This window comes from Mauremys reevesii, linkage group 2, assembly GCF_016161935.1.
Source record: "Mauremys reevesii isolate NIE-2019 linkage group 2, ASM1616193v1, whole genome shotgun sequence".
Taxonomy (NCBI): Eukaryota; Metazoa; Chordata; order Testudines; family Geoemydidae; genus Mauremys; species Mauremys reevesii.
This window is the reverse complement of record NC_052624.1, coordinates 136,033,598-136,058,682: the sequence shown is the minus strand read 5'-3', so window position 1 is coordinate 136,058,682 and position 25,085 is coordinate 136,033,598. Positions and strand designations below refer to the sequence as shown.

Genomic DNA, 25,085 nt, shown 5'->3' with positions numbered 1-25,085 from the left:
CTTGGTTCCCAGGTCAGCAATAAATAGATTGAATAAAATCGGACCCAAAACCGAGCCTTGAGGAACTCCACTGGTAACCCTCCAACCGGACAGTTCCCCTTCAATACTACCTCTGCAGTCTCCTTTAACCAGCTCCTTATCCACCTCTGGATTTTCACTGATCCCCATCTTTTCCAATTTAACCAGTAATTCTTCATGCGTACCGTATCAAACGCCTTACTGAAATCCAGATATATGAGATCCACCGCATTTCCTTGTCTAAAAATCTGTTACTCTCTCAAAGAAGGAGATCAAGTTGGTTTGGCACGATCTACCTTCGTAAATCCATGCTGTAATCTATCCCAGTTGCCATCGGCCTCATGCTCCGAACCACTCTCTCTTTTAAGATTTTTTCCATGACTTTGCATACTACAGATGTTAGACTAACAGGCCTATAATTCCTGGGTCACTTTTTTCCCTTCTTGAATATAGGAACTACATTAGCTAATCTCCAGTCAGTCGGTACAAATCCGAATTTAGGGATTTATTAAAGATTACGCTAACGGGCTAGCAATATCCTCGCCAATTCCTTAATATTCTAGGATGAAGATTATCCGGCCCCGATTTACTTCCGTTAAGCTGTTCCAGTTTGGCTTCTACCTCAGCTACCGTAATGTCTACCCCCATATCTTCATTCCCATCGGTCCCTCTATCACTATTCCTTAGCCCTTCATTAGCCTCATTAAAGACCGAGGCAAAGTATTCGTTCAGATATTGTGCCATTCCAAGATTATCCCTAATCTCCACTCCATTTAAAGTTTTAAGCGGTCCCACTTCTTCTTTCTTGGTTTTCTTCCTATTTATATGGCTAAAACCGTTTGCTATTGGTTTTAATCCTTCGCTAGATCCATCTCCACTTTGCCTTTCTCACAGCTTCCTGCACCCTCTGACCTCAATAAGGTAGGTTTTGCTGATCCTCCCATTTTCCACTCCTGGTACGCTTTCTGCTTTTTAATGACCCCTCTAAGGCGCTTGCTCATCCAGCTCGGTCTAAAACTGCTACCATACATGCCTCTGACAACTCCTGCAACTTCAACTTGAAGTAACCCCAGGCGTCATCTGCCCTTAGATCCCTAAATATGTTAGCCCAGTCCACTTCCCTAACTAGTCGCCTTAATTTAGTAAAATTAGCCCTTTTGAAATCATACACCCTAGTCTCAGATGCACTATTGATTATCCTCCCATTTATTTGGAAACGAATTAGCTCATGATCACTGCCAAGGTTTGTCCCTACAACAATGTCCTCAACAAGGTCCTGTTACTCACCAAAATCAAATCTAAAATGGCATCCCGGTTCAGCAACCACTTGATGAAGGAATTCATTAGCTATCACATCTAGGAAAAGCTGAGCCATATTATTATTACTAGCATTTGTTTCCCAATCTATATCCTTGAAGTTAAAGTCACCCATGATCAAGCAGTTCCTATTAGTGTTTACCTCCTTAAATACATTATAAAGCTCTCTATCCATCTCTAAGCTAGATCGTCTATAGCACACCCCAATCACTATCCTGGATGAGGCTCTGGTAGTTTTCTTCCCCAATGTGACCATTGCCCAAACAGACTCTGTATTGTCCATTGCAGCGCTAGTTATCTCATTACATTTTACCTCATTATTGATATACAGTGCTACTCCCCCACCTTTACCTTTGCATCGGTCTTTCCTAAACAGCACATACCCTTCCATACCTGTACTCCAGTCATGGCTACTGCTCCACCATGTTTCTGTTATTCCTACGATATCATTTCAATTCCCGGACCAGGAGCTCCAGTTCCTCCATTTTGTTACCTAAGCTTTTGGTGAACAAACATCCTAATTTTTCCTGTTGGGCTCCTCTCACTCTTTTCACCCAACTCGGTAGGGACACAGTACTTCCAGTATGACTTGTAGATCTAGAATCTGTGGCCTCTCCACGTAAACTGCCCCCTCTGGCTATATCTGTTATCTTGTTGTCCTCACTCCCAATGTGAAAATTTGGTGTGGAGAGCACTAGGACCTCTCCCGACCGTCTCCCCCCAGTATCTAGTTTAAAGCTCTTTTAATCAGATGAGCCAGCCTCCCTCCTAGAAGTCTACTTCCTTCCCTACTTAGGTGGAGCCCATCCCTTGAGAACAGTTGTCTGTCCCCAAAAGCCTCCCAGTGCCCATACATCCCAAAGCCCTCCTTGTAACACCACTCCTCAGCCAACTATTAATCATCACGATCCTCTCACCCCTTTGGCGCCTTCCTAGGGACAGGTAGAATCCCACTGAAGATCACCTGAGCCTCATTCCTTGAGCGTCTTACCCAACCTGGCATAGTCTCCTTGATCCTCTCTAGCGCGAATCTCTAGCCGTGTCATGCTCCCACATGAAGGATGATCAAAGGGTTCTTACCGCTCCTCTTAGGATCCTTTTCAACCTCAGGTCCACATCCCGTATTTTAGCACCCGGTAGACAGCACACCCTTCTGTTCTCCGGATCGGCCCTGGTCACAGGCCTGTCCAACCTTCGCAGTATGGAATCCCCAATCACGTAGACCTGCCTTCGCCTGGGGACAGCACGGTCCTCTAACCTATCCCCCTCCCTGGTTGCAAGCTCCTTCCATTCCTATCATCCCTTGTGGTTCGCCATCCTGCATCCTCCTGGGCCCAAACTTGGTGCTACTTCCATAGACTCCTCCCTTTTCTATGGGACTGGCCGCTCTCTTTTTCTTGGCCTCCCACTGTCAGTGACCATCTGCTTTACCCCTTCCTCATTCTCCAAACCTTCAAACCTGTTCCTTAGCTCAATTTCCCCCTCACTGGCTCTCCTTTTCCTTGGCCTGCTTCTCACGGTCACATGCTTCCACTGCCCATCTTCCTCCTCTGGTGGTCCCCCTTCCTTGGCCTCAGCCCCTGCTCCCCTGTGCCCTCGGTTACTGCTTGCCATTGCTCCATCAGCCTCTCAAACCCCCTTCTATTCTCTATCAGGGTTTCCACCTGCAGCTCTAGGCCCTGGATCTTTTCCTCCAGCAGCTCTATTAGGCGACACTTCATGCATATATAGTACTGTTCAGGGTCCCCCGCTAGGACCAGGTACATACCACAGCTGCTGCATGCTCTCATCCTCGGTGTGTCCTCTGCTGCTTGGCTCATGGCTGCTGGCTGCTGCTGTCTTGGCTCCGCTAGGTGTTCTTCCCTGGGGGGCGCGGGGCCTCCCCTTCAACTCCCACGCTAACTCCCCTGTTTGCTGCCTCCTGTGCCGCTGCTCGCAGCTGTGCCGCTGCCTGGCTGGGCGGCCGCTTTTATAGGCCCCTCCTAGCCTGGCTCCTCCCCCTACTCAGGGCTCAGCCAATCCTGGCTCAGCTGCCCCTTCAGCAGCCTGCCCCTCTGGGCCTCTACAGCGAGATACAAACACTACACAAACAGACGCAAAGACACTCACCTGCTCCTCCAATGGCAACTCCCACGCTAACTCCCCTGTTGGCAGCCCTGTTTGCTGCCTCCTGTGCAGGAATCCAGGCTAGCAGATCCCAGTGCAGGATTAAGGCCTAAATTAAGACGAGAACAAGAGTAGATGACCTCATGGGATGGGGAAGAAGAGGTGGACAAGACACAAAGACAATTTGGTTGTCCAGTCATTTGGGAAGCTAATGCATGCTGCTTCTTTGTTACATTTTTTAAAAAAATCTTAATCCATAAAATACAGAAATATAATTTATAAACGTCCTTGAAGAAGGGGTTGTGGGACTAGGCTGAGAGGAAGAAGAGAGTGGAATTGTAGCTCCCATGGTCATGAAGGGTCTTCCTGTCCTAGAGAACAGCAGGAAAGAAAGCATGGCGGAAGCAGGGTGGAAAAGGGGTACAAAAGGGATGGGGGCATTCAGATTAGCAGTTTGGGCCGAACAAACAGGATTAGAGGAGCATAAAAGGAGGCAGCACCTGAGAGGTAATCATAAGAAATGTTGTTGAGAGCCTTGAAGGTAAGACTACCTAATTATTTATTTAGGGGCGTGTTCTGCTGATATCTTTACTCACATTGGGTAGTACCTTACTCTGCAGGTAGCTCCATTGATTGCAGTGAGGCTTCTCTTGTGGTACAGAGCTATTCAATGTGGGATAAGAATCTGGCCCTTAGATTTTTAGAAATCTCTATGGATGTCCATCTAGTAATTATAAGAGCATGAGAGGTGCCATGCTGATCTAGATCAATGGTCTATCCAGAGCAGCCAGTACCAAAGTTCAGGGCTGTGTACAGAGCAGAGCAGTTGGAGTGATCCACCCAGTCTTCCTCTTTGTTTTTTGGCAGTCAGAGATTTAGACTCACCCTGTGCATGGGGTTGCATCCCTGACCATCTTGGTTAATAGCCATTGATGGACTTATCCTCCATGAACTTATCTAGATCTTTTTTTGGTACAGTTATACTTTTGACCTTCCAACATCCCACGGCAATGAGTTCCACAATTCATTATGCATTGTGTGAAAAAGTACTTCCTCTTGTTTGTATTCAGCTTGCTGCCTATTAATTGCATTGCATAACTGCTGGTTTTTGAATTGTGGGAAATGGTAAATAGCACTATTCACTTTTTCCAGACCAGACATGATTTTATAGACCTCTGTAAGTGGAGCAGGAAGGGCTTCCTTTGGTTAAAGGGAGGAGGGATAGCTCAGTGGCTTGAGCATTGACCTGCTAAACCCAGGGTTGTAAGTTCAATCCTTGAGGGGGCCACTTAGAGATCTGCAGCAAAATCAGTAGTTGGTCCTGCTAGTGAAGGCAGGAAGCTGGACTTGATGACCCTTCAGGGTCCCTTCCAGTTCTATGAGATAGGTATATCTCTATTTATTTAAAGTTGCTCGCCACTTCTCACAGTAGGATCCTGTTTTTAGTTGCCTATAACTTTGTAAGACTTGAACCATTTGGGTTAAAATTTCCCAAGCCAGATAGATGCCTACCTCAGGCTCAGTTTTGGAAAGTTTCAGCAAAATATGGTTCAGCCACTTCTGAGAATGAGATTAGGGAAAAGCATACTGTACATTCAGATAATATATGTTTATGTACAAAGGAGCTGAATTAGGTAGCACAGACACCCTTAATTGTGGTATTTCCTAATTTTTGAGTGTTTGACTTTGAAACCTTAACTTCTTTTTAAATGCAGTATAAATACTGAATTATAATAACTCACAGTGGAGCTTTCAATCATTAGTGCTTTGATTGTAACCAATGTAATGTATACAGACCTGATGGAAATATAAAACTACTTTTTCATTGCACTAGGCAAAGGACACTGGCAAAATGTGGTTTCTAATTAAATTACTATGCTGTGTATTACCTCTCCAATGCAGGCAGTAGATAGCAGAGATTCTGTGGCTATGGCACTTTACTCCCAGTGTTTTGCATGGGTTATTAAAAAAATCAACAGCAGAATCAGAGGCAAAGAAGATTTCAAGTCCATCGGAATTCTTGATATATTTGGATTTGAAAACTTTGAGGTATGTTCCAAAAAAATTGCTGGGAATTTATTCTTGAATTTTTATGTATGCCATTGTTCCACAATTCCATTTAACTTCTCTAGAACTGGATTATCAAATGCTTTAGGACTTGAAACAAATCAGTTTATCATTTACAAAACAAATGGAGTTGGAAGTTTTTACCTTTGAATGTCTGTGGTTTTTCAGGTTAATCGTTTTGAGCAGTTCAATATTAACTATGCAAATGAAAAGCTTCAGGAATATTTCAACAAGCACATTTTTTCCTTGGAGCAACTGGAATATAGCAGGTAAGAATTACAACTGGAGTTTGAAAGGTGCCTAGGGGAGAGAAATAACCAAAGCCTTGACATTCAATGGGATTTGGGTGCCTAACTCCCATAAGCACATTTTAAAAATCCTGGCCTATAGCTGCATATTATTATTTTTTTTAATTGATTTTACCCTAACTTGCATGATAAGCATAGCAAACCGCCTCTCCTCCCAACACATTTGTAATTATGAATAAAATGTCCTCTCTTTTCTTACACTAGAGAAGGACTAGTTTGGAAAGATATTGACTGGACAGACAATGGAGAGTGCCTGGACCTGATTGAAAAGGTAATACGTTATTTGATATTGTGGTATGCTTGGACAGATTACTGTGTTCTCATCACTTGTGTGAGCAGGAATTTTAAAGCAGCATGTGATCAAAAGGCAGCCTATATTTTATTTGTTTAAATGTTGATCTTTTAATACAGTGGTTTTCAAGCTTTAGTATATTGTGGATCACTTTCATAGGATCATTATACTTTCATGGACACATACCCCTCCCAATCCTGATTTCCTCACTTTGCCTATAATTTACAGTGCATGGTTGCATACAAGAATGTATTATGAGATCATTAAAGAGATAGCTTGGGGAGAGATTCACATTACTGTGATGCTTCGGGACTTCAACCATGATCAGGATTTGATTGCACTAGGCACTGTAGAAATGTAGATAAAGAGAGAGTCCCTGCCTGAACTCTTTACAACCTAAATAGACAAGACATACAAATGGCTGGGGGGAAGAGATGAAGCATACAAGCAGAATGAACTGTAGGATAGTTGACAAAAGTCAGATTAGTTCCACAATTCTTAAATTGCTTTGTTGGGTGGAGTTTTGTTGAGATGGGGGTTATATATTCTATCTCTGCTCTTAAATTCCTTTTCCTGAATGTTAAACTTCACATTTCAATGTATCTAGTCTTCTCTTATTGCCCGTTTTCCCCCCCACTGCCATAGTGTCTCCAGGTCACTTCTGCAATTTATTTCTGTCCTCCTGTGTTTTTATTAGTTGCCCCTCCCCCATTTTTCTTCCATCCATAAAAGTGATCATGGTTGAATGTACACCAAAGAAACACAAAACGTGTGAAACAGCTGCACAGAGTGTTGATATGTGTGAGTGCATGTTGTTTTTGTTGGGATGGAGGAGAGACGAAATTGATTTAAGTTCTCTCCTTGGAACCAGTAACTCAGGAGTTCCTGTCCCTGTTCAACAGTGACTCCGTTTGGGGCATAGGACAAGTTACTTAACCTCAGTGTCCCTTTCGGTAGAGCTATAATACCTGCCCGCTTCCCAGGGCTGTTATGAGAATTAATCAATACTGTAAAGCACTTATAAAAGATTAGATGTGGTGGTGATTAGTAAAATCTGAATGTAGTTGGTTAAAAAAGATTCTGGAAACTCTAAAAGAGACGTATATTGTTATGAAGTTATCAGTAACTGACTTGAAGAATGACACATGCTTCAGCACTGTGACAGAAGCAGCTCTGTGCACCATTTGGAACTGTTTCTCAAACCTCAGGTTGAGAATACTTGGGCAAATAACCACATTGCAGTTTCTAGCTATTCAGAATATAGCTTGAGCTGGACTACTGGCTCACCCAAAGCAAATTTTAAAGAAAAACAGGATAAATCCCCTTCACTTGAACAATGAATTTGGGCTAAAAAAGTGCTCACATTTTCAATAACTGCTTTTTCCTCCATTGTTTTGCTTTTACTTGCTTTATGTTCCCAGATGAATCCTTTTCCTCTAACAACGTTACAGTTCCTGTGAGAGTTTTTATGATATATTGGTTTGCTTATGCCTCTCTTGACAGCATCTTCAAGACGATTTTCACTAGTGGAAAGATCAGTGTAAACACTCGATGGGCTAATTCATCTTCGTTCTCTTTATTTTTACCGATCTAGAAACTTGGCCTGCTAGCACTAATCAATGAAGAGAGTCATTTTCCTCAAGCGACTGACTGCACCTTGTTGGAGAAGTTACACTCCCAACACGCGGTATGTGATACTCTAATTTATTTAGCGTGCCATTTGTAAGATCCTTTGTTTCTCCAGAGATTTGTGATTCATATGCATGGATGCATAATTTACAGTACATATTAGGCCCAATTCTATTCCCAGTGAAGTCAGTGGCCAAGTCATTTGCTTCAGTGGGAGCAAGAGGGAGCTTGTTATCTGAAAATACGCAATGTGGAGATAGATACTTCCATATGTATAGATAGTGAAATAGGCCAGATTCTAATCTCAGATACACCAATGTAAATCTGGAGTAACTCTATTCACTTCTCCAGAGTTACTCCAGATTTACATTGATATAACAAACTGGAATCTGGCCTGATGTCCATATTCAGATGATCATTACCTTGATTGTACAAGAGCCCCTTTAATATAGAGACAAGGTGGGTGAGATAATATCTTTTATTGGACCAACTTCTGTTGGTGAGAGAGACAAGCTTTCAAGCTACACAGAGTTCTTCTTCAGGTCTTGGAAAGGTGTACCTACAACACCCCCTTTAATACAGTCATATTTCTGTTTTCACAATTACCTAACCTGACAACAGCCAGTTCAGGCAAGCCCTTCTTGTCCACCGTGTCTTTAACTGATCACTTTGCCAGATGGCTTAGGGTTAGTCTAATGCCTTTTAATGTACTATAAATCTCCCGTTACTGTGTTTGAAGCAGCTCCAGACTAACAAATCCTATTACCAATATAGAAATGGTTGTTTGCTTTTGGAGCACTAATCTTTTAGGGTGTTCACTGGAAGACAGTGGTTTGGACAAATTCAGATTGAAGACAACTTGGCTGTTTATCTAGATTCCAATTGTTTTCTCCACTAAAATGTTTTTATTCTTCCTTAAATTAGAACAATTCCTTTTATGTGAAACCAAGAGTTGCTGTTCACAACTTTGGAGTGAAACATTACGCTGGGGAGGTAATTTTCTTTTCTTCATTTGGTAAAATGCTTCAGAATCACAGCCACTCACAAATTAACTGAAGCATTCTGTTCCCTCAGTACACTTTATGGTACCTGCCTTTGTGAGAGGTACTTAACGACTGTGCTTTTTATCTGAGCCTGTTCTGCTTTTTACTAGGTCCAGTATGACGTCAGGGGAATCTTAGAGAAAAACAGAGATACTTTCAGAGATGATCTCCTAAACTTGTTACGTGAAAGCAGGTATGTTGGTGCATTTGCATCTTGGGATGATGCTGGGAGGTGCCACGTGCTTGGATTTCAGTGGGAGTTGAGAGCAGTAACTGCAACATAGGATTGGACCTTTACTGAGGAGAAGTGAGCAACAAACAAGTGGCTGAGGAGATTGGCACTTAATGAACTTCTCTTGTGTACAGTTCTAAATATAATACTACTTCTCTCTCACAATTGGGCCAGATTCTGATACCCTCACCAGGTGGCAGAGTACCTTATTCCTAGTGATTGCAGTGCGTCTGTTAGGGTATGTCTACACTACGGGATTATTCTGATTTTACAGAAACCGTTTTTAAAAAAAAAAAAAGATTGTATAAAGTCGAGTGCACGCGGCCACATTAAGCACATTAATTTGGTGGTGTGCGTCCATGTACCGAGGCTAGCGTCGATTTCCGGAGCTATCCCATAGTTCCCGCAGTCTCCCTCGCCCATTGGAATTCTGGGTTGAGATCAAAATGCATGATGGAGCAAAAACAGTGTCGCGGGTGATTCTGGGTAAATGTCATCACTCAATCCTTCCTCCATGAAAGCAACGGCAGACAATCATTTTGCGCCCTTTTTCTCTGGATTGCCCTGGCAGATGCCATAGCATGGTAACCATGGAGCCCATTTAGCCTTTTTTCACTGTCACCGTATGTGTACTGGATGCTGCTTACAGATGTGGTACTGCAGTGCTACACAGCAGCATTCATTTGCCTTTGCAAGGTAGCAGAGACGGTTACCAGCCCTATTGCACCATCTGCTGCTTTGGAAATTGGCGATGACGGTTACCAGTCATATTGTACCATCTGCTGCTGTCATGGGTGCTCCTGGCTGGCCCCACTGAGGTCGGCCGGGGGCGCATGGACAAAAATGGGAATGACTTCCCAGGTCATTACCTTCTTTAGGTTTTGTCTAAAAATAGAATCAGTCCTGCCTAGAATATGGGGCCAGCCTACTAGAGAACCAGAGAGCACAGCTGCTCCGGGTCAGAGCCCCGGATATCCTGCAGAAATGATGAGCTGCATGCCATTCTAGGGGGTACCCTTGCAACAACCCCACCCGTTGCTTCCCTCCTCCCACACCCCTCCTGGGCTACCGTGGCAGTTATCCCCCCATTTGTGTGATGAAGTAATAAAGAATGCAGGAATAAGAAACACTGACTTTTTAGTGAGATAAAATGAGGGGGAGGGAGCCTCCAGCTTCTACGATATTCCAGGCAGGACATCTCCATTACTCATTAAAGGGTGAGGGGGAGAGGAGCACAGCCTCCCACTGCTATGATAGTCCAGAATCTCCATTAGACATGAAAGGGGGGGTGGGGAGAGGAGCTCAGCCTCCAGCTGCTATGATGAGGACAGTTACCAGCCCTATTGCACCATCTGCCAGGACTGAATCTCCAGGACACAAAGCTTAAAGAAGGGAATGACCGGGAGTCATTCCCATTTTTGCCCAGGTGCCCCCGGCCAACCTCACCGAGGCCAACCAGGAGCACTCACAGGATGATGACGAGGACGGCTATCAGTCATATTGTACTGTACCGTCTGCCACCGGGGAGGGGAGAGGAGAGGATGCTGCTGTTTAGCGCTGCAGCACCCCGTCTACCAGCAGCATCCAGTAGACATACGGTGACATTGAAAAGAGGCGAGAAACGATTTTTTCCCTTTTCTTTGAGGGGGGGTAATGGGGGGTAAATTGACGACATATTCCCTGAACCACTGGCGGCAATGTTTTTGACCCTTCAGGCATTGGGAGCTCAGCCAAGAATGCAAATGCTTTTCGGAGACTGCAGGAACTGTGGGATAGCTCGAGTCCTCAGTCCCCCCTCCCTCCCTCCCTCCCTCCATGAGCGTCCATTTGATTCTTTGGCTTTCCATTACACTTGTCACACAGCACTGTGTTGAGTCCCTGCTTTGGCATTTCATCTTCTGGAACGGAGCTCTGATAGAACAGATTTGTCTCCCCATACAGCGATCAGATCCAGTATCTCCCGTACGGTCCATGCTGGAGCTCTTTTTGGATTTGGGACTGCATGGCCACCTGTGCTGATCAGCGCTTCACGCTGGGCAAACAGGAAATGAAATTCAAAAGTTCGCGGGGCTTTTCCTGTCTACCTGGCCAGTGCATCCGAGTTCAGATCGCTTTCCAGAGCGGTCACAATGGTGCACTGTGGGATACCGCCCGGAGGCCAATACCCTCGAATTGCGGCCACATTAACCCTAATCCGACATGCCAATACCGATTTCAGCGCTACTCCCCTTGTCAGGGGAGGAGTACAGAAATTGGTTTTAAGAGCCCTTTATATCGATATTAAGGGCTTCGTTGCGTGGATGGGTGCAGGGTTAAATCGGTTTAATGCTGCTAAATTCAGTATAAACGTGTAGTGTAGACCAGGCCTTAGAGGAGTAAAGTACTACTCAGTGTGAGTAAATGTATTAGAATCTGGCCCAGGATACTTCATATTTTCAAGGTGCTTTACCAAATGTATGTGTGATTTTTTTTTTCAGTGCCTCTCATAAGGCTTGATTCTGCATTCCTTGCACTTCCCTGACCCTTACTTCACTTGGGGTTTGGGTGCACAAGGAATTGACAGTCAGGCCTGTACTCCCTCTGGGGCAGCGACCATCTTTTTGTTCATTGTTTGTGCGGTGCCTAGCTCTGGGGGGTCCTGGTCCGTGATGAGGGCTCCCAGGAGCTACAGTAGCACAAATAACAACAACAGTAATGTAGTAAGTGACTTACAGGGAGATTTTCAGGGATTTAAGTGCATACATCCTGTTGAAAGTCAGTGGGACTTGTCCTGCTCCTAAATCCCTTAGGTGTTTTAAAAAAATGTCCTTTTAATAAACCCCTAATTGTACGTACTGTTTTCATGTTATGCCTGAGGCCACATTTCTCTCAGCTGAAATATGCAGATAAATGCAATAGGGGAGTTAAAGCTATAGGGCTTGATTCTCTTCCCACTTACCCTCATCTCAATCAGGAACAATTCCATTCAAGTCAGCGGTTATGTGGCTGTCAAAGTGGTGTGAGGGGCCTCCTGTAGTCCTCTGTAATGTACATACAACACCCACAACTAAGTGCTGAAGCTTAAGTTCCCACACACAGTTATCTGCACCCTTGTGAAAAGCAAACAGGAAATGTTATTTCTTGGTCTTCACTCCAGCGTAGCATCCATTAAGGTCAATCGGTTGAGTAACGATCAAGTAAAAAGTGATAAAATCTGGCCATTCATTTCCAAGAGGAGGTGTTGAGAATGTAGTGTATGGCATTTGGACTGTTTTTTCTTGGTCTCATTGCACAAATGATACATCTGAAAGGTCTGTGGTTAATTGTTGTTGAGGGTAAGAGGAGAGTCAATAGGAGTTATTTTTCTTTAAGGAACAAAGCTTGCTCTGGATTGTACTGTGGTCAATTTTGTGGTGTCTTGGGATATTTTGTAAAGATTTTTCCTTCCCTGTTTCAGACTTGATTTTATCTATGATCTGTTTGAACACGTTTCAAGTCGGAACAACCAAGACACCCTTAAATGTGGAAGCAAACACCGGAAACCCACTGTCAGCTTACAGTTCAAGGTTCGTTAGTATGTCCTCTCCTCTACTGTCAGCAACTGACAAATGATAAATAATCAGTAGTCAACAAAGACTCAGAATGGCTGGGTTGGGGGTATATGTCCCTTGGAGATTTTAAAATGCTGAAAATCTTCATTACCAAAATGTTGCCTCCTCCCATATGAAACTTCAGTTACTAATCATGTAATCAGCAATGTTAGCCTCAGGAAGAAGCTGACCTGCACAGCACCTCCATCTTCAAAGAACTGTTGCTTCCCATTCATTGACTTGTCCTTCTTGTTTCAACCATGTTGGCCTCTCCATGGACTAGACCCAGCATACTTCATAGGTTTGTCTTGCTCTTACTCCCCATCTTGCTCAGTTTCCACTTCTATCATTGGTTCCTTCACAGTCTCGCTACTTTTAGGCCTGGTCTACACTAGGAAATTACATATATTGGTATAATTATGTCGCGCAGGGGAATGAAAAATCCACCACCCTGAGTGACGCAGTTAGTCTGACGTAACCCCCAGTGTAGACAGTGCTAGGTCAGCAAGAGAATTCTCCCATCAACCTAGCTGCTACCTCTTAGGGAGGTGGATTGCCTATGGTGATAGGAGAACCCTCCCTTCAACGTAAGTAGTGTCTTCGCTGAAGTGCTGTAGCGTTTTAAGTGTAGACAGGACCTAAGTGCCTCTCCGTCTGTCACTTTTATTTTAAATTGGCTATGCTAATGTATAATCCCGTAAAACCAGGGGAGTCTGTGCCTGAACAGAGTGGGTGCAAAAGGCTTCCAGTATGAATGGATAGCATTTTGCACCCATTTTGCACAAGTATAAAGGACTAGCAAAGGGCCAAGGCAGTGGAGACTCAGGCTGTGTCTACATTATGCACCTTACAGTGGCACAGCTGTACTGCTATAGCTGTGCCACTGTAAGGTCTCCTGTATAGCCACTCCCCTGCTGGCATAACTAAACCACCCCCAGAGAGTGGTGTTAGCTATGTCGGCAAGAGAGCCTTTCCTCCTGACACAGTGCTGTCCACACCAGTTCTTTTGTTGGTGAAACTTACGTTGGTCAGAGGGGTGGTTTTTTTCACACCCCGACTGACAAAAGTGCAAGTGCAGACAAAGCCTAAGGCGCCCTGTGATTGCTTCTGTCCTCTGTGGACTTAGCAGCAGGCCTTCAGTGGGCATAAATCACCATAGCTCCATTGAAGTCAGTGGAGCTGACTTACACCAGCCAGAGATCTGGCCCATAGTGGCTCCAGCATTGTGACTTAGGAGATGCTTACAGCCGTACATATGAAATGATCCCAAAATCAGCTGTGAAATTGGCCTGAGACACTGAAATGAGGTCTGCACACTAGGAAAAATAAGCACCAAATACCTAATAAAAATACTTACAATTCTTGTGTTGACTAGGGAAGCAGGGCAACATTTTAATTATCTGCCCTCTTGGACAAGGAGAAGCAGGTGAAAGATTGTCAGACACATGGGATGGGCTTAAATGGCAGGCTGCAATGTTATTAATTATATCTTGGGGAGGGGCACAACATTACCAGCCCCCAGCTGTCATGTACCAGCCATTTAATTGGCTCTGCAGTGCACGTTACAGGGCTTTATCATGAACCAAAAACTAACTTGGGGTAGGCCCTCCCTGGTCTCAATTCAGTTGTGAAACCTCTCCTCCCTTCCTCCCTCTTAAGGGGATGGAGTGACAGAAGCCACAATGCTGGGTGGGGGAAAACTCAGTCCACAAAAACTTCAAGCTCCTTCCCCCTTATAAGCACACGGTCCACTTGCACAATCCTGGGTCTCGTTTACCTCTGGGAGCTGGCAGTTTAGTCTTTACTCGCACTGGACACCAGCTGCCAGTCATGAAGAGTCGATAGTTTAACAGCAATATAGGAACCTCGAATCCTTGTTTCTAACCCAACTGTGCCTCCAGAAGGCTACAAGGAAGGTGAAAAAACTCACAGGACTACTTGCCAATTTGGTGGGTTTGGACAAAATTCCTTCCTGACGTCTTAAAGCAGATGATCGGTAAGATCTGCAGCATCATAAGTGGCAAAGCTGCTAATCTTCCAAGGGACAGCTAACTGGCGGTAAGCCCTGGCTTAACTTACCTAGGCAAGGACCCGAGGGAGGGTGCACAGCAGCCAAACAGCCCCATTTCCCTTTGCCCAACCAATAGCCAAGCAGAGAACTGAAAGGGAGGGTTGGGGGAGTGGAGGGGACAGCCCCCATCTTCCCCTCTCTGCCATACAATGTGTTTTGGATTCTCTCATTCGCCGCTGTCCAGTCAAAGTACCTCCCCTGCTACAGAGGGTTTATAATTCAGCCATTAAAAATTCCCTTGGGCTGAAACTCAGCATAAACATTTTCATCTGAAAGTGATTATTTTAAAGAAAGATGGGTCCAAATTGTGCTCTGAGTTACATTAGAATAAATTCAGATTAACTCCTTTTCATTGGAGTTATTCCACCTTTATAGTACAAACAAAAGCAGAATCAAACAAAAGCAGAATCGAGCCCATTGCTAGTGGAATCATTACAAAGAAAATCTTGCTCTGATAACTTTTTGGTGTGTTGGACAGAACAACCTATGGAACATATGGTGAGATGAACACTGCTATTCCTTTGAAAAGGAGCATTGCATCCCCTTGGTTGGTGCATGCTGCATACACAAGTGAGGCTGGAGAAATGGCTCTGACCCTTGAGTAGCACACAGCACCCCCTTGAGGTTGTGGAGCGCCATTGGCTGCAGAAGCTCATTCTCCTAACCCTCCTTGGTATCTCTTCAGATCACTGAGGGCTTGATTCACTGCTGCCTTTGCAGTCATTTGCACTTGGGCAAAGCAAGCGTGAGATGTTACCGCATAGGAGTAGCAGTGTTTTGCACTCACTTTGCCCTGGGGTAAATGACTACAGAAGGTGTAAGGCAAGAGAAAATCAGGCCCCTTCTTTCTCTTTGTTTCCTCTCCCCCAGGGGCCCTGAACAACACATGATTTGTTCAAAAGTTTAAAATGTAAAGGAATAGAACTGGTGACGATTCATTATGACAACGTGGTTATTGATTTGTAATGACCCTGATTCAGAGTAGTCTCTGGATCCTATCTTGAGGTGTGGTGAGCATCCTCCTATCCCACTGACTTGGGTGGCAGTGGGAGTCCAGGATGTTAGTAGCTCATGAGATCAGTCCAGAGCTGAGCTGCATATGAAAATGGAATATATCATCATCCTACCTTTGTTCAGGCTCACTTGCCTTCCCTATTACATTTACAAAGTGATTGCCATGACTACTATCCTCTATTGCAGGGTTCAGCAACCTCTGGCACATGGCTTACCAGGATAAGCACCCTGACAGGCCGGGCCAGTTTGTTTACCTGCCGCGTCAGCAGGTTCGGCCGATCGCGGCTCCCACTGGCTGCGGTTCGCCGCTCCAGGCCAATAGGGGTGGCAGGAAGCTGCAGCCAGCACATTCCTCAGCCCGTGCCGCTTCCTGCAACCCCATTGGCTTGGACCAACGAACCGCAGCCAGTGGGAGCCATGATTGGCTGAACCTGCCGACGCGACAGGTAAACAAACTGGCCCGGCCCACCAGGGTGCTTACCCTGGCAAGCCGCGTGCCAGAGGTTGCCGACCCCTGATCTATTGTCAGAGATCACCAAGGTTAGCCAAGTTGTCCTGAAATATAGTGTTCACACAGCTTAAGCATGGATAAAACTTACATTTTTTTCAAGAGGTAAATATTTATTTTACTGCTAGAAGCTGGAGCCTTTTCTATGAAATATTTGCTGCTTGGTTCTTTTGCCCTCTTTGTTCTGTAGCAAACAATGGTTAACCAGACACACTGGAAATAATGGTCAAGTTTCAAATCACTTCAGCATTTGCTTTCTTTGCCCCCATTGTAATATATAGATTTACAAAAACATCTCAGTATCTCCTCGAATAGAATGGGGGAACATTAAATTGGCAGTTCAGTGAAGGGGTGAATTTTTCATGTAAATAATATATGTCAGAAGAGGGATGATGACTTCATGGGCGACCTTTATTTCCAGTTAGATGAGGTAATAATACATTAGATAATCTATGTTATATTGTGTATTTTATAATTCAGAATTCTGTTAGTGCTGAGGAGAAAATAGTGTGTGTGTATAATTACACAATATATATGTAATCTGTTTTATTTTTTATATTGTATTGTAAACTTGGTGTTTTCTTGCTAAGGATATTATAGGAATTTTATTTAATGGAAAAACGTGCATCTGATGCACTGTATTTTAAGTTAAATTACAGCTACACTTAGTAAAATACATATGAATGTCTTTGTTACAGATATACTCTCAACGTGAATTTTGTTCATTGATTTTTTTTTTAAATCTAGTTTCTGAAAGTGTTTTTTAAACACAATTTTAATGTTACTTTTTAAAGAACTTTTGAAATACTAGAGCTAGGTTTTTCTGTGCCGTTGTTGATTTAGTATCTTTCTTATAAGTGTCTTTTCATCAAGAGAGAAACTGATTGCCATATAGGAGAAAGAGTGAAACTGACTATACACAAAATGCTGTCAAATGCACAGAATAGAAAAACTGGGGGAAAATGGGAGGAGGGGAAATTATTTTTGCTAACTTCTTTCAGTAACAATGTTATCTTATGCCTGGATCGTGAATTGTGATTTGCATGGGCACAGCAATGCATACATACAGATCACAATGCAGGACAGAATTCTTAAGTGTTTCTTGTAACTACAACAGGTTCAGCATTTTGAGACAGAAATGAGATTTTCAAGTTGATGGTGTACCTTTATAAAAAGAGCTTTCTTCATGCTGATCAGGACTCTTGTCAGTACTTTTAATCAAAAGGGAAAACAATAGAGCAGTGTGTCACCTCACATGTTAAGGCCTGTATCCCCATTAGCATGACTGACTCTATCATGGAAAAGCTTGTACTATTGTAATTTCTAGTCTACATCACTAGGTGTTGCTATAGGGACTGCCTGCAATGCTTAGTTTTGAGAGAGCTAAAGTGTAGGACTTAAGAAAAAGCCATTTATAAAGTACTGTCTTCTCTTCTACTTTTGTTTTAGGACTCGCTGCATTCCTTAATGGCAACTTTAAGTTCCTCTAATCCTTTCTTCGTTCGATGTATCAAGCCAAATACGCAGAAGGTAAGATTTAAAACTCTATTTGTCTGAGTTGCTTTTCCAAGTATGTGGGGCCCAATGCTCCATATCTTGTATGGTCATTTTCACCTATGCAAATCAGATTAGTAGCATTTTGGACTCACTTTCACAGGTACAATTGACTCCAAAAAACGGTGGCAGGTTCTGGAGAAGTCTCCAGACTTCTGCAGCTCTCATGTCTGGGTTTTTTCATAGCAAGCTATTTCACATGCACTGTACGCAACTAGAATAATCATTACCACAGTTAAATCTGTTTTAAGTGACTACCCAAAGATCTGACAAAAATCACTTACCTCACCGTGTTGGTCCTCTAATAAAGGTGAAACAGAATTGTACTCAATACATTTGGGGATTTTACAATAACAGTCTCTTACAGCAGGAAATTGCCAAATAAAGATGGTCACTTGTACAGGTTTCACTGTGCTATTGCTGTTCTGCTTACTACAATTTAATTTTTAAAAATACTGTTTATTTCCTTTAATGACTTGCAATCCAGTAATTTGAGGGGTTTGCTTTACTGTATTTTTTTTATCATCTGCCACTTAACCTTTCAGTTTCTGTAAAATACGAGGTGAAGTCATGTTTGTTCTTATGTTGTAGGTCTGAGACACTTAAGTACTTAAAACAGAAAAGATGTTTCAAAGAGATCAATATTCACTGTACCAAGTTGCCAGGCAAGCATGGGAATGTGGGGCCCTCTAGGAAATCAAAAAGTTTGAGATCTAGGAGTCACTTAGTCTAATGATGGTAACCTGAAAATGTCAAAGTAGTCCTTTTTATTTGCCCATCATGGTGTGATGTCTAATGTTGAAATTGCAACAAGCAAAGACATTAACAAATGTTAAGCTTTCACAATATAGTCTGCAAACAGTAGCTAGAAATACACTACACCTCTACCCCAATAGAACGCGGGTTCGCATATAACACAGTAAAGCTCTGACATGCTGCTCTGAGTAGTGTGTTAAGGGTGCCGGACCAGGCCAGGGCCGAGGGGTTTGATGAGGGGCAGAGGGTCTCAGGGGTGGTCAGGGGCTTCCATCCCCCAGGGTCTGGGCGGCAGGAGCTGTGGGAGGGCACTTTTGGAGACCCCACAGTCCCAGAGTGGCCTGGGAGATTAACGGGGGGCTGGGAGCAGCCCGCTCTGCTTCCCTCACCCCGGCCCCAGCCGTGTCGCTTAGGGGAGGGGACTTGGGGGAAGGGATCCCCCCCTGCACTCACTGGCATCGACGGGAAGCGGAGCAGCCCGGCCCCAGCCCGCTCCACTCCGTCAGCTCCCAGCCGCAGTGAGTATGGAGGGGCGTCCTTTCCCTAACCTCCCCGCACTCACCGGCGACGGGAAGCAGAGCGCCGCAGCTGGGAGCTGGCAGAGTGGAGCAGACTGGGGCCGGGCTGCTTCGCTTCCCGACGCTGCCGGTGAGTGCCTGTCGGGGGCGGGGAGGGGTAGATAGGGGTCAGAGCAGTCAGGGGACAGTGGGGTTGGGTAGGGGGTGGGATCCTGGGGGTGATTTGGGATGGAGGTCTCTGGAGGGGGCAGTCAGGGAACAAGGAATGGGGGGGGGGGCAAAGTAAGTTTGATATAACGCATACTTATCTATAACGCGGTGAGATTTTTTGTCTCCCGAGGACCACGTTATATCAGGGTAAAGGTGTATTTTGTGACACAACCCCGGTCTTTGATTTATCAGGGCTGTAAAACATCAAGGAAGTTGGCTAGATTCCACTAAAGATTTCATGGCTGTCTATCCCCAGAGCTTTAAAACGTGTTAGCTGCTAACTGTGCTTCAAGTTTTCTTTATAAGGGGAAAACTTTAACCTAGGCTGTTGGGTTTCAAATGATGTGTCTGTGATGCCACCCATGCAATATCTGGGCATTGTGGGGAAATGGCCTGATGCTGGCTCTGAGTGCATCTCGAGACCAACTGTTCTCAGCCTTGGGGCCTGTAGGGTGCTAAGGCCAAATTCTACACATAAAAATCCCTCAGCTTGGTACGTGACCAGTGGCTAGGCCAGTGAGGGCCCACTTAGTCAAGTCACAGCACTGCTCAGGGAGGGATTCATGCACCTGAGAAGACTATTCTCCCTCTTGCTGCAAGGACCCACAGAGCCCTGACCAAGCCCCATTTCTTCTGCCATTTGGGAATAACAGGGGCCCTTTTGTATCTTCTTGCAACCAGGAGCCCTGAGCAAGCCCCTCCCCCCAACAGCAGCAAAAGTGCAAGGACCACAGATGGATGATGCAAGGATCAGTCTCATTGCATTATGTTGCTTGCATCACTTGCGCATGATCCTTGCATTTTGCCAGCATGGCTCTTTCAACTCTTAATGCTGTTGCCACCAGGGAAGAGAGCACAAACACTTTTGCCTCCAGCTCCCGCTGGGGAGCCAGAGAGTTCTCGGCAGCCCCCTTTCTTGCCTCGTGCTACCACTGTCTGGGAACAACAGGGCCCTGTGTAGCCTTCCCTCCTCAGCCTGCCAGTGACACTGAGGTAGGGTAATAGGGGAAGAGAGTGGGAATAAGAAGCGTGGGAGCTCACTGAGTACCACCGCCAAAGTCAGTAGTTTTTCCTCCCATCCTGAATCTTCTTAAAGGCTCCACCCACTACTCTGAACCTCCCAGTACTTCCCATCCAGCACCCCATTACTTCCCACCCGGTCCTCTCCACTCAGTATTCTTACCCTAGCCTGCCCAAGTTTAGTAAAATATGCTGCCATCCTAATCTGTGCATACATTTAATTAAAAATCCTCTCAAAATTAGCAGCTGTGAAGGAGACTGGGCCATGGCTATAAAGAATCCTGGGACCGAGGCTGCAGCAAGAGTCCATGGCTAGTTGTGGGATAACATGTGGGAACAGATTGAGAACTCCTTTCCTAGATAATCCCTTTCAATGTGTTAATAAACTGTCAGCAAAATCTTGTTCACAAAGAGTTTATTCCCTAGTTTTCTTCTTGCCTTGCTGTGATCGTAAATTTAAGCTAAATAAATGTAAGATGACTTTGCCAAACAATAAGCCCTATTTGAAGAACTAGATTGATGGCTTAATTACTAAGAAAGGAGTAAAAAATGTTCTAACCAGCAGCGCCAATTCATACAAGATTTCATGGAAAAGAGGAGGGGCAGGCAAGCAAAAATTTCAGACAATGGCAATTTCCATTCAGTTTAAGGTTCAAAAATCAATGTCGGAAAATTTCTGTTTTTTAATTTAACCCATTGTGCACTGGCTTTTCCTCCGGCGTCTCAATAAAACCACTTCTATTTATTCATCTTTTTATTTCTGTACTATTATTTTTGTGAATGAGAGTAAAATTGTGTAGGTTGAATTTAAGGTACTTTTTTTTTTTTTTTAGAAAAGGAAGTTGATTAATGTGTCACTATAAAGCAGGGATTTTATTAGTTATAGTTCCTGAGATTGCAAACCTCAAAATGATATGAGGAGTTGTTCTGGTCTTATTTTCCCTCAGATCTACTTTGGATTTAGTGAGGCAAACATCAATGGAGTTTAGCAACATTGGGCCTGTGACTTTTATTGGCTGTACATCAGTGTAACTGCAGTGAGGTCACTGGAGTTGGTCTTCATTTAAACTGTTGTAAGATCAGTATCAGGCCCACTAAACCAGATTTGACCCTGGTGTAACTCAGTTGAATTTTTTTTTAAATAGGAACTTTCCAAAGACAACCACTCCCTGAACACTGCTTGTAACCTATTGTTTGACTTCTTCAGGTTCCGGTCTTTTGTAATTGTTACTGTCAGGTGATTTTCCTTTGCCAAAAAAAAAAAAAAAGAAGTACTGTATGATTTATATTGGCTGAGAAAGGTGTGTCAGTTTGTTTAACTCCAAGACAGCTTGGCTAAAAGAAAATTTAGCCTTGTGCTCGCATTACTAGGGAATTGATGACATGTATGTGAGTCAGACTGCAGGCTCTGATAGGTAGACTTGATTGCATGAGCTATTTAGATTAGCTGCTAACACAGAGAAACAAAGGTTGGAAGAACAAGAACTTAGTGACTGTCAAGTCCTTGTCATGTACTGTTTCTGCTCCTACTTTTTACCCTAGGTAAGCAAATAAAGAAGTAACAGGGATCTGGAATGCTAGAATTTCACCCTTTAAATGATGGTACTTAGCATATGTGGCATTTGTAAAGTAACAAATGATATAAAAGGAGACATAGCTACTTTTCCTGCCTTTTGAAACAATACTGCATTATGGAAAGAGGCACAGGAGAGAATCAGAGCGGCGATGATAAAAAAGGAAAGAAAACCACTTCCTAAACCACTTGTTGCCCTTTTGATTTAGTTACACACAAGTTACATCCCTTAGTAAGAAAGTCTGTAATATTTCCAGAGGGCAATAGATATAGGAACTTCAGTATAGTAAATACATATTTGGACTCCTTAGTAAAGGAGATACGACATATGGAAGATAAAATTCAAAATCTGAAAAGCAGAAAAGTACAAGGGCAATACTCCACATTCAGTGCTATATATCAAAGGTTGTTAACAGTGGACAAGAGATTTGATGATTTGTAACAATTATTGAAGTTGTAATTGATTAAGAAGTTGATTTTTATCAAATGTTACAGAAGCAGGCAAGAACAATCCACCAAATGCAGCAAACCACTCATCATTTACATATCAGAGCAGAATCTGCCCTCATTAGAGCTACTCCCTAAAGGGAGCGCACAGAGTGCATAACCTTTTGTCTTAAGGCATTTCAGCAAATAAGCTGTAGATGGAAGAATAAGAGTCCTGTTCATCTTTCTTGGGAGACCCCTAAACAATCAGTGCATCTTTTTTCACATTTTTCAGTCTGAGTTCTGCTCTAGGCAGAGCATGGAAACTGCTCTATGCTGTGTGATTCAGTAATACTTTCTGCTAATGAAGGGTCCTTCTCCCTCATTCTTGACCTCAATGCAACTTTGAGCACTGTGCATCCTTCCATCCTGCTGAACTTTATCCACGATGATTCAGGTGTCTCTCAGTTCCTCCTGTCATGATTCCACTTCTAACTTATCAAAACTGCTCATGCAGTGTATCTGATGGTGATTTCTCCTCTGTACCAAGACCCTTGCTCTAAAGAGTCCCAAAGTTGCATTCTTCCTCTTTTTTCCATGTTCCTCTCTTTCATCTTCGTACCTTGAAGCTCATCAACCACCATCTCAATTGATAATGTTCACAGTTGTAGATATTTTCCAATGCAATGCCTTTAGCATGACTCCTTCCTGTTAACGCCCTCCATCTGTCTTCAGACTGATCCATGGAAATTTAGGTTATTGACTTTCTATGCTGAATGTCTCAAAGACTGAAGTTTGTCTCTTGTTGGGCAGGAGGAGCACCCTCAAACTCAGGTCCATCTTCTCAGTCTCCTTTCCTAATTCAGACTTTCTACTTGTCTTTACTGTCTGTAACACTGGCATAATTCTTAACCCAAAGCTTTCCTGCTCCTTCTCAATTCCCTGTGTCTGCAAATCTGTCTAGCACAACCTCTGAAACATTGCCCACATATTTCATTGTCTCAGCTTCCCCTCTGCTGGACTCTTCATCCACTCCTTCATCTCTTTTTACCTTGACTATTGTAACTGTCTTCTCTATGGCTTCCCCAAGTCACAGCTCTTCAGACTGCTGCATGTGCAGAATGGTGCTGCCTGTCTTCTCACACGTAGAAAGAAGCATGGTCACATCACCTTCATCCTCAAAAAAACCCCATTAGTTACCTCAGGATCTTGTTCTAAATCACCCAGCTTGGGTGAAATCCCCATGGGCACAATGAACTAGATTACAGGCTGTGGCATATTAATTTTTAAACTGGGTTTCAAACTGACCTCTAATACTGCACCCTAATTACCTATTTGCTTTAGTAGCCAGGTTTGATTAGGCTTCTGAACAGCTACAACTGCTGCCACAAATAATTGGGCTACTACTTATTCTTTCTAAATCACCCACTTACTCATAAGGCTTTATTGTTCTTAGGAAAGCCACCATTAGGTGTGGCATCCTGTCCAGCTGATATGCTGCTGAATTCAGCTACCTTCATTTTCAGACCTGGAATTTTGCAGAATTTTATTGTTTCAAAATCAATTCCTGTGAAGTGTGTCCAGCTGTACCTTCTCCTGACACACTGCTCGAGTAACGGGGCTGGGCACTGAAGAACTCCTTTGGGGAGAGGAGGCAAGGGACCCTTCTTAGTTGTGAAGCAGCAACAGTACAGTTCTGAAGCTACTGTTGCAGTCCATATTGTATAGGACCAGATGATGTATCCAGTGGCATGTGTGCTGCCCAGATGGTGCCTATCCCCTGCATAGTCTTCCAACAAGCTTGCTCCCTCCTTGTGCAGCCACAATAGTTCTGCTGCCAAGGGTTTGTCCTTCAGTCCATACCTCTGAATATAGCTGCCTTGAGATGTTGAAGTGGGTGAGATTCTGTAGCCTGCATTGTGCAGGAGGTCAGACTAGATGATCATAATGGTCCCTTCTGACCTTAAAGTCTATGAGTCTATGAGTTTATTGTGTGGATAATTCAGCTTTCTTGAACCAGTGTTCATTAAGATGGGTTGCCTTATTAGTAGCAGAGCGCGTTACTGTTGTATACTATTTGAAAATGCCCTGTAGCCATTGGAATATATTTTGATATTTGGTTATTACATCTTCTGATAATTTTATCACTGTCTTTTGTGTGAGAAATGCATTTGGGCAATCACACATGCAGATCATGTGTATGGAATGTTTGCCTTTATAAACATCAAGCCACGTTGTTTTTTTTCTTTTTTTTTTCTTTGTGTGCTATATCAGTTATGTTCGCATTTTCTTGCAGGTGTATGGATCAAAAAATTGTACTTTTGAAAAGCTATTCTCCAACCCGCACCCCACCCCCCCATCCCTCCAGATCTCTAGATAGAAATTCAAATCCTGTTTACCATGTTGTCATGGTAACGGCACCAAGAAGCTATGCATGGCCCATGATAAATAGCTATAGTTAATGCTCCAGGAGCACAAAACGGGAGAGCAGAATATGTATTCTAGCAAAAACTTTTAAAGCTTCTAAGTCCCTGGCTATACTATGTCCCTGTTGCATTTTACACGGTTTTTCTCTGAAGGTCTAGGAATTCTTTAGCTTTGAAACATATTTACATTCTTGATATTCATAAGGTGAGATTTGCCCTCATATACTGTTGGTCAGGGAGTATCTGCAGTGATTACTGTTGAGCCAACCCTTGCTAGGCGTGACTTCCTGCTGAGTAGCAGCAGGAATGAATTAAACAAGCTCAGCCAAATATATCACATGAATGACTTGAAATACCAGGGAGCTGAAGAAAGCCCTGTTTTGTGTGTCAGTGGTCTGTGTTTGCGTGCGTAGCTGCAACAACTAAAG

At 43.7% G+C, this 25,085-nt stretch overlaps 1 protein-coding gene across 5 annotated transcripts in view; it reads left to right on the top strand.

The window, feature by feature from the left end:
- The window catches only part of MYO10 (myosin X), a 244,876-nt gene that overhangs the window by 152,119 nt on the left and 67,672 nt on the right, over nucleotides 1-25,085 (top strand). For all 5 annotated transcript variants that reach the window (XM_039527600.1, XM_039527601.1, XM_039527602.1 and 2 more), the window contains 8 exons: nucleotides 5,344-5,490; nucleotides 5,677-5,777; nucleotides 6,021-6,087; nucleotides 7,703-7,795; nucleotides 8,662-8,730; nucleotides 8,891-8,973; nucleotides 12,449-12,557; nucleotides 17,624-17,704. In XM_039527600.1, coding sequence (XP_039383534.1) covers nucleotides 5,344-5,490; nucleotides 5,677-5,777; nucleotides 6,021-6,087; nucleotides 7,703-7,795; nucleotides 8,662-8,730; nucleotides 8,891-8,973; nucleotides 12,449-12,557; nucleotides 17,624-17,704 — 750 coding nt within the window. The remainder of the gene's footprint in view (nucleotides 1-5,343; nucleotides 5,491-5,676; nucleotides 5,778-6,020; nucleotides 6,088-7,702; nucleotides 7,796-8,661; nucleotides 8,731-8,890; nucleotides 8,974-12,448; nucleotides 12,558-17,623; nucleotides 17,705-25,085) is intronic.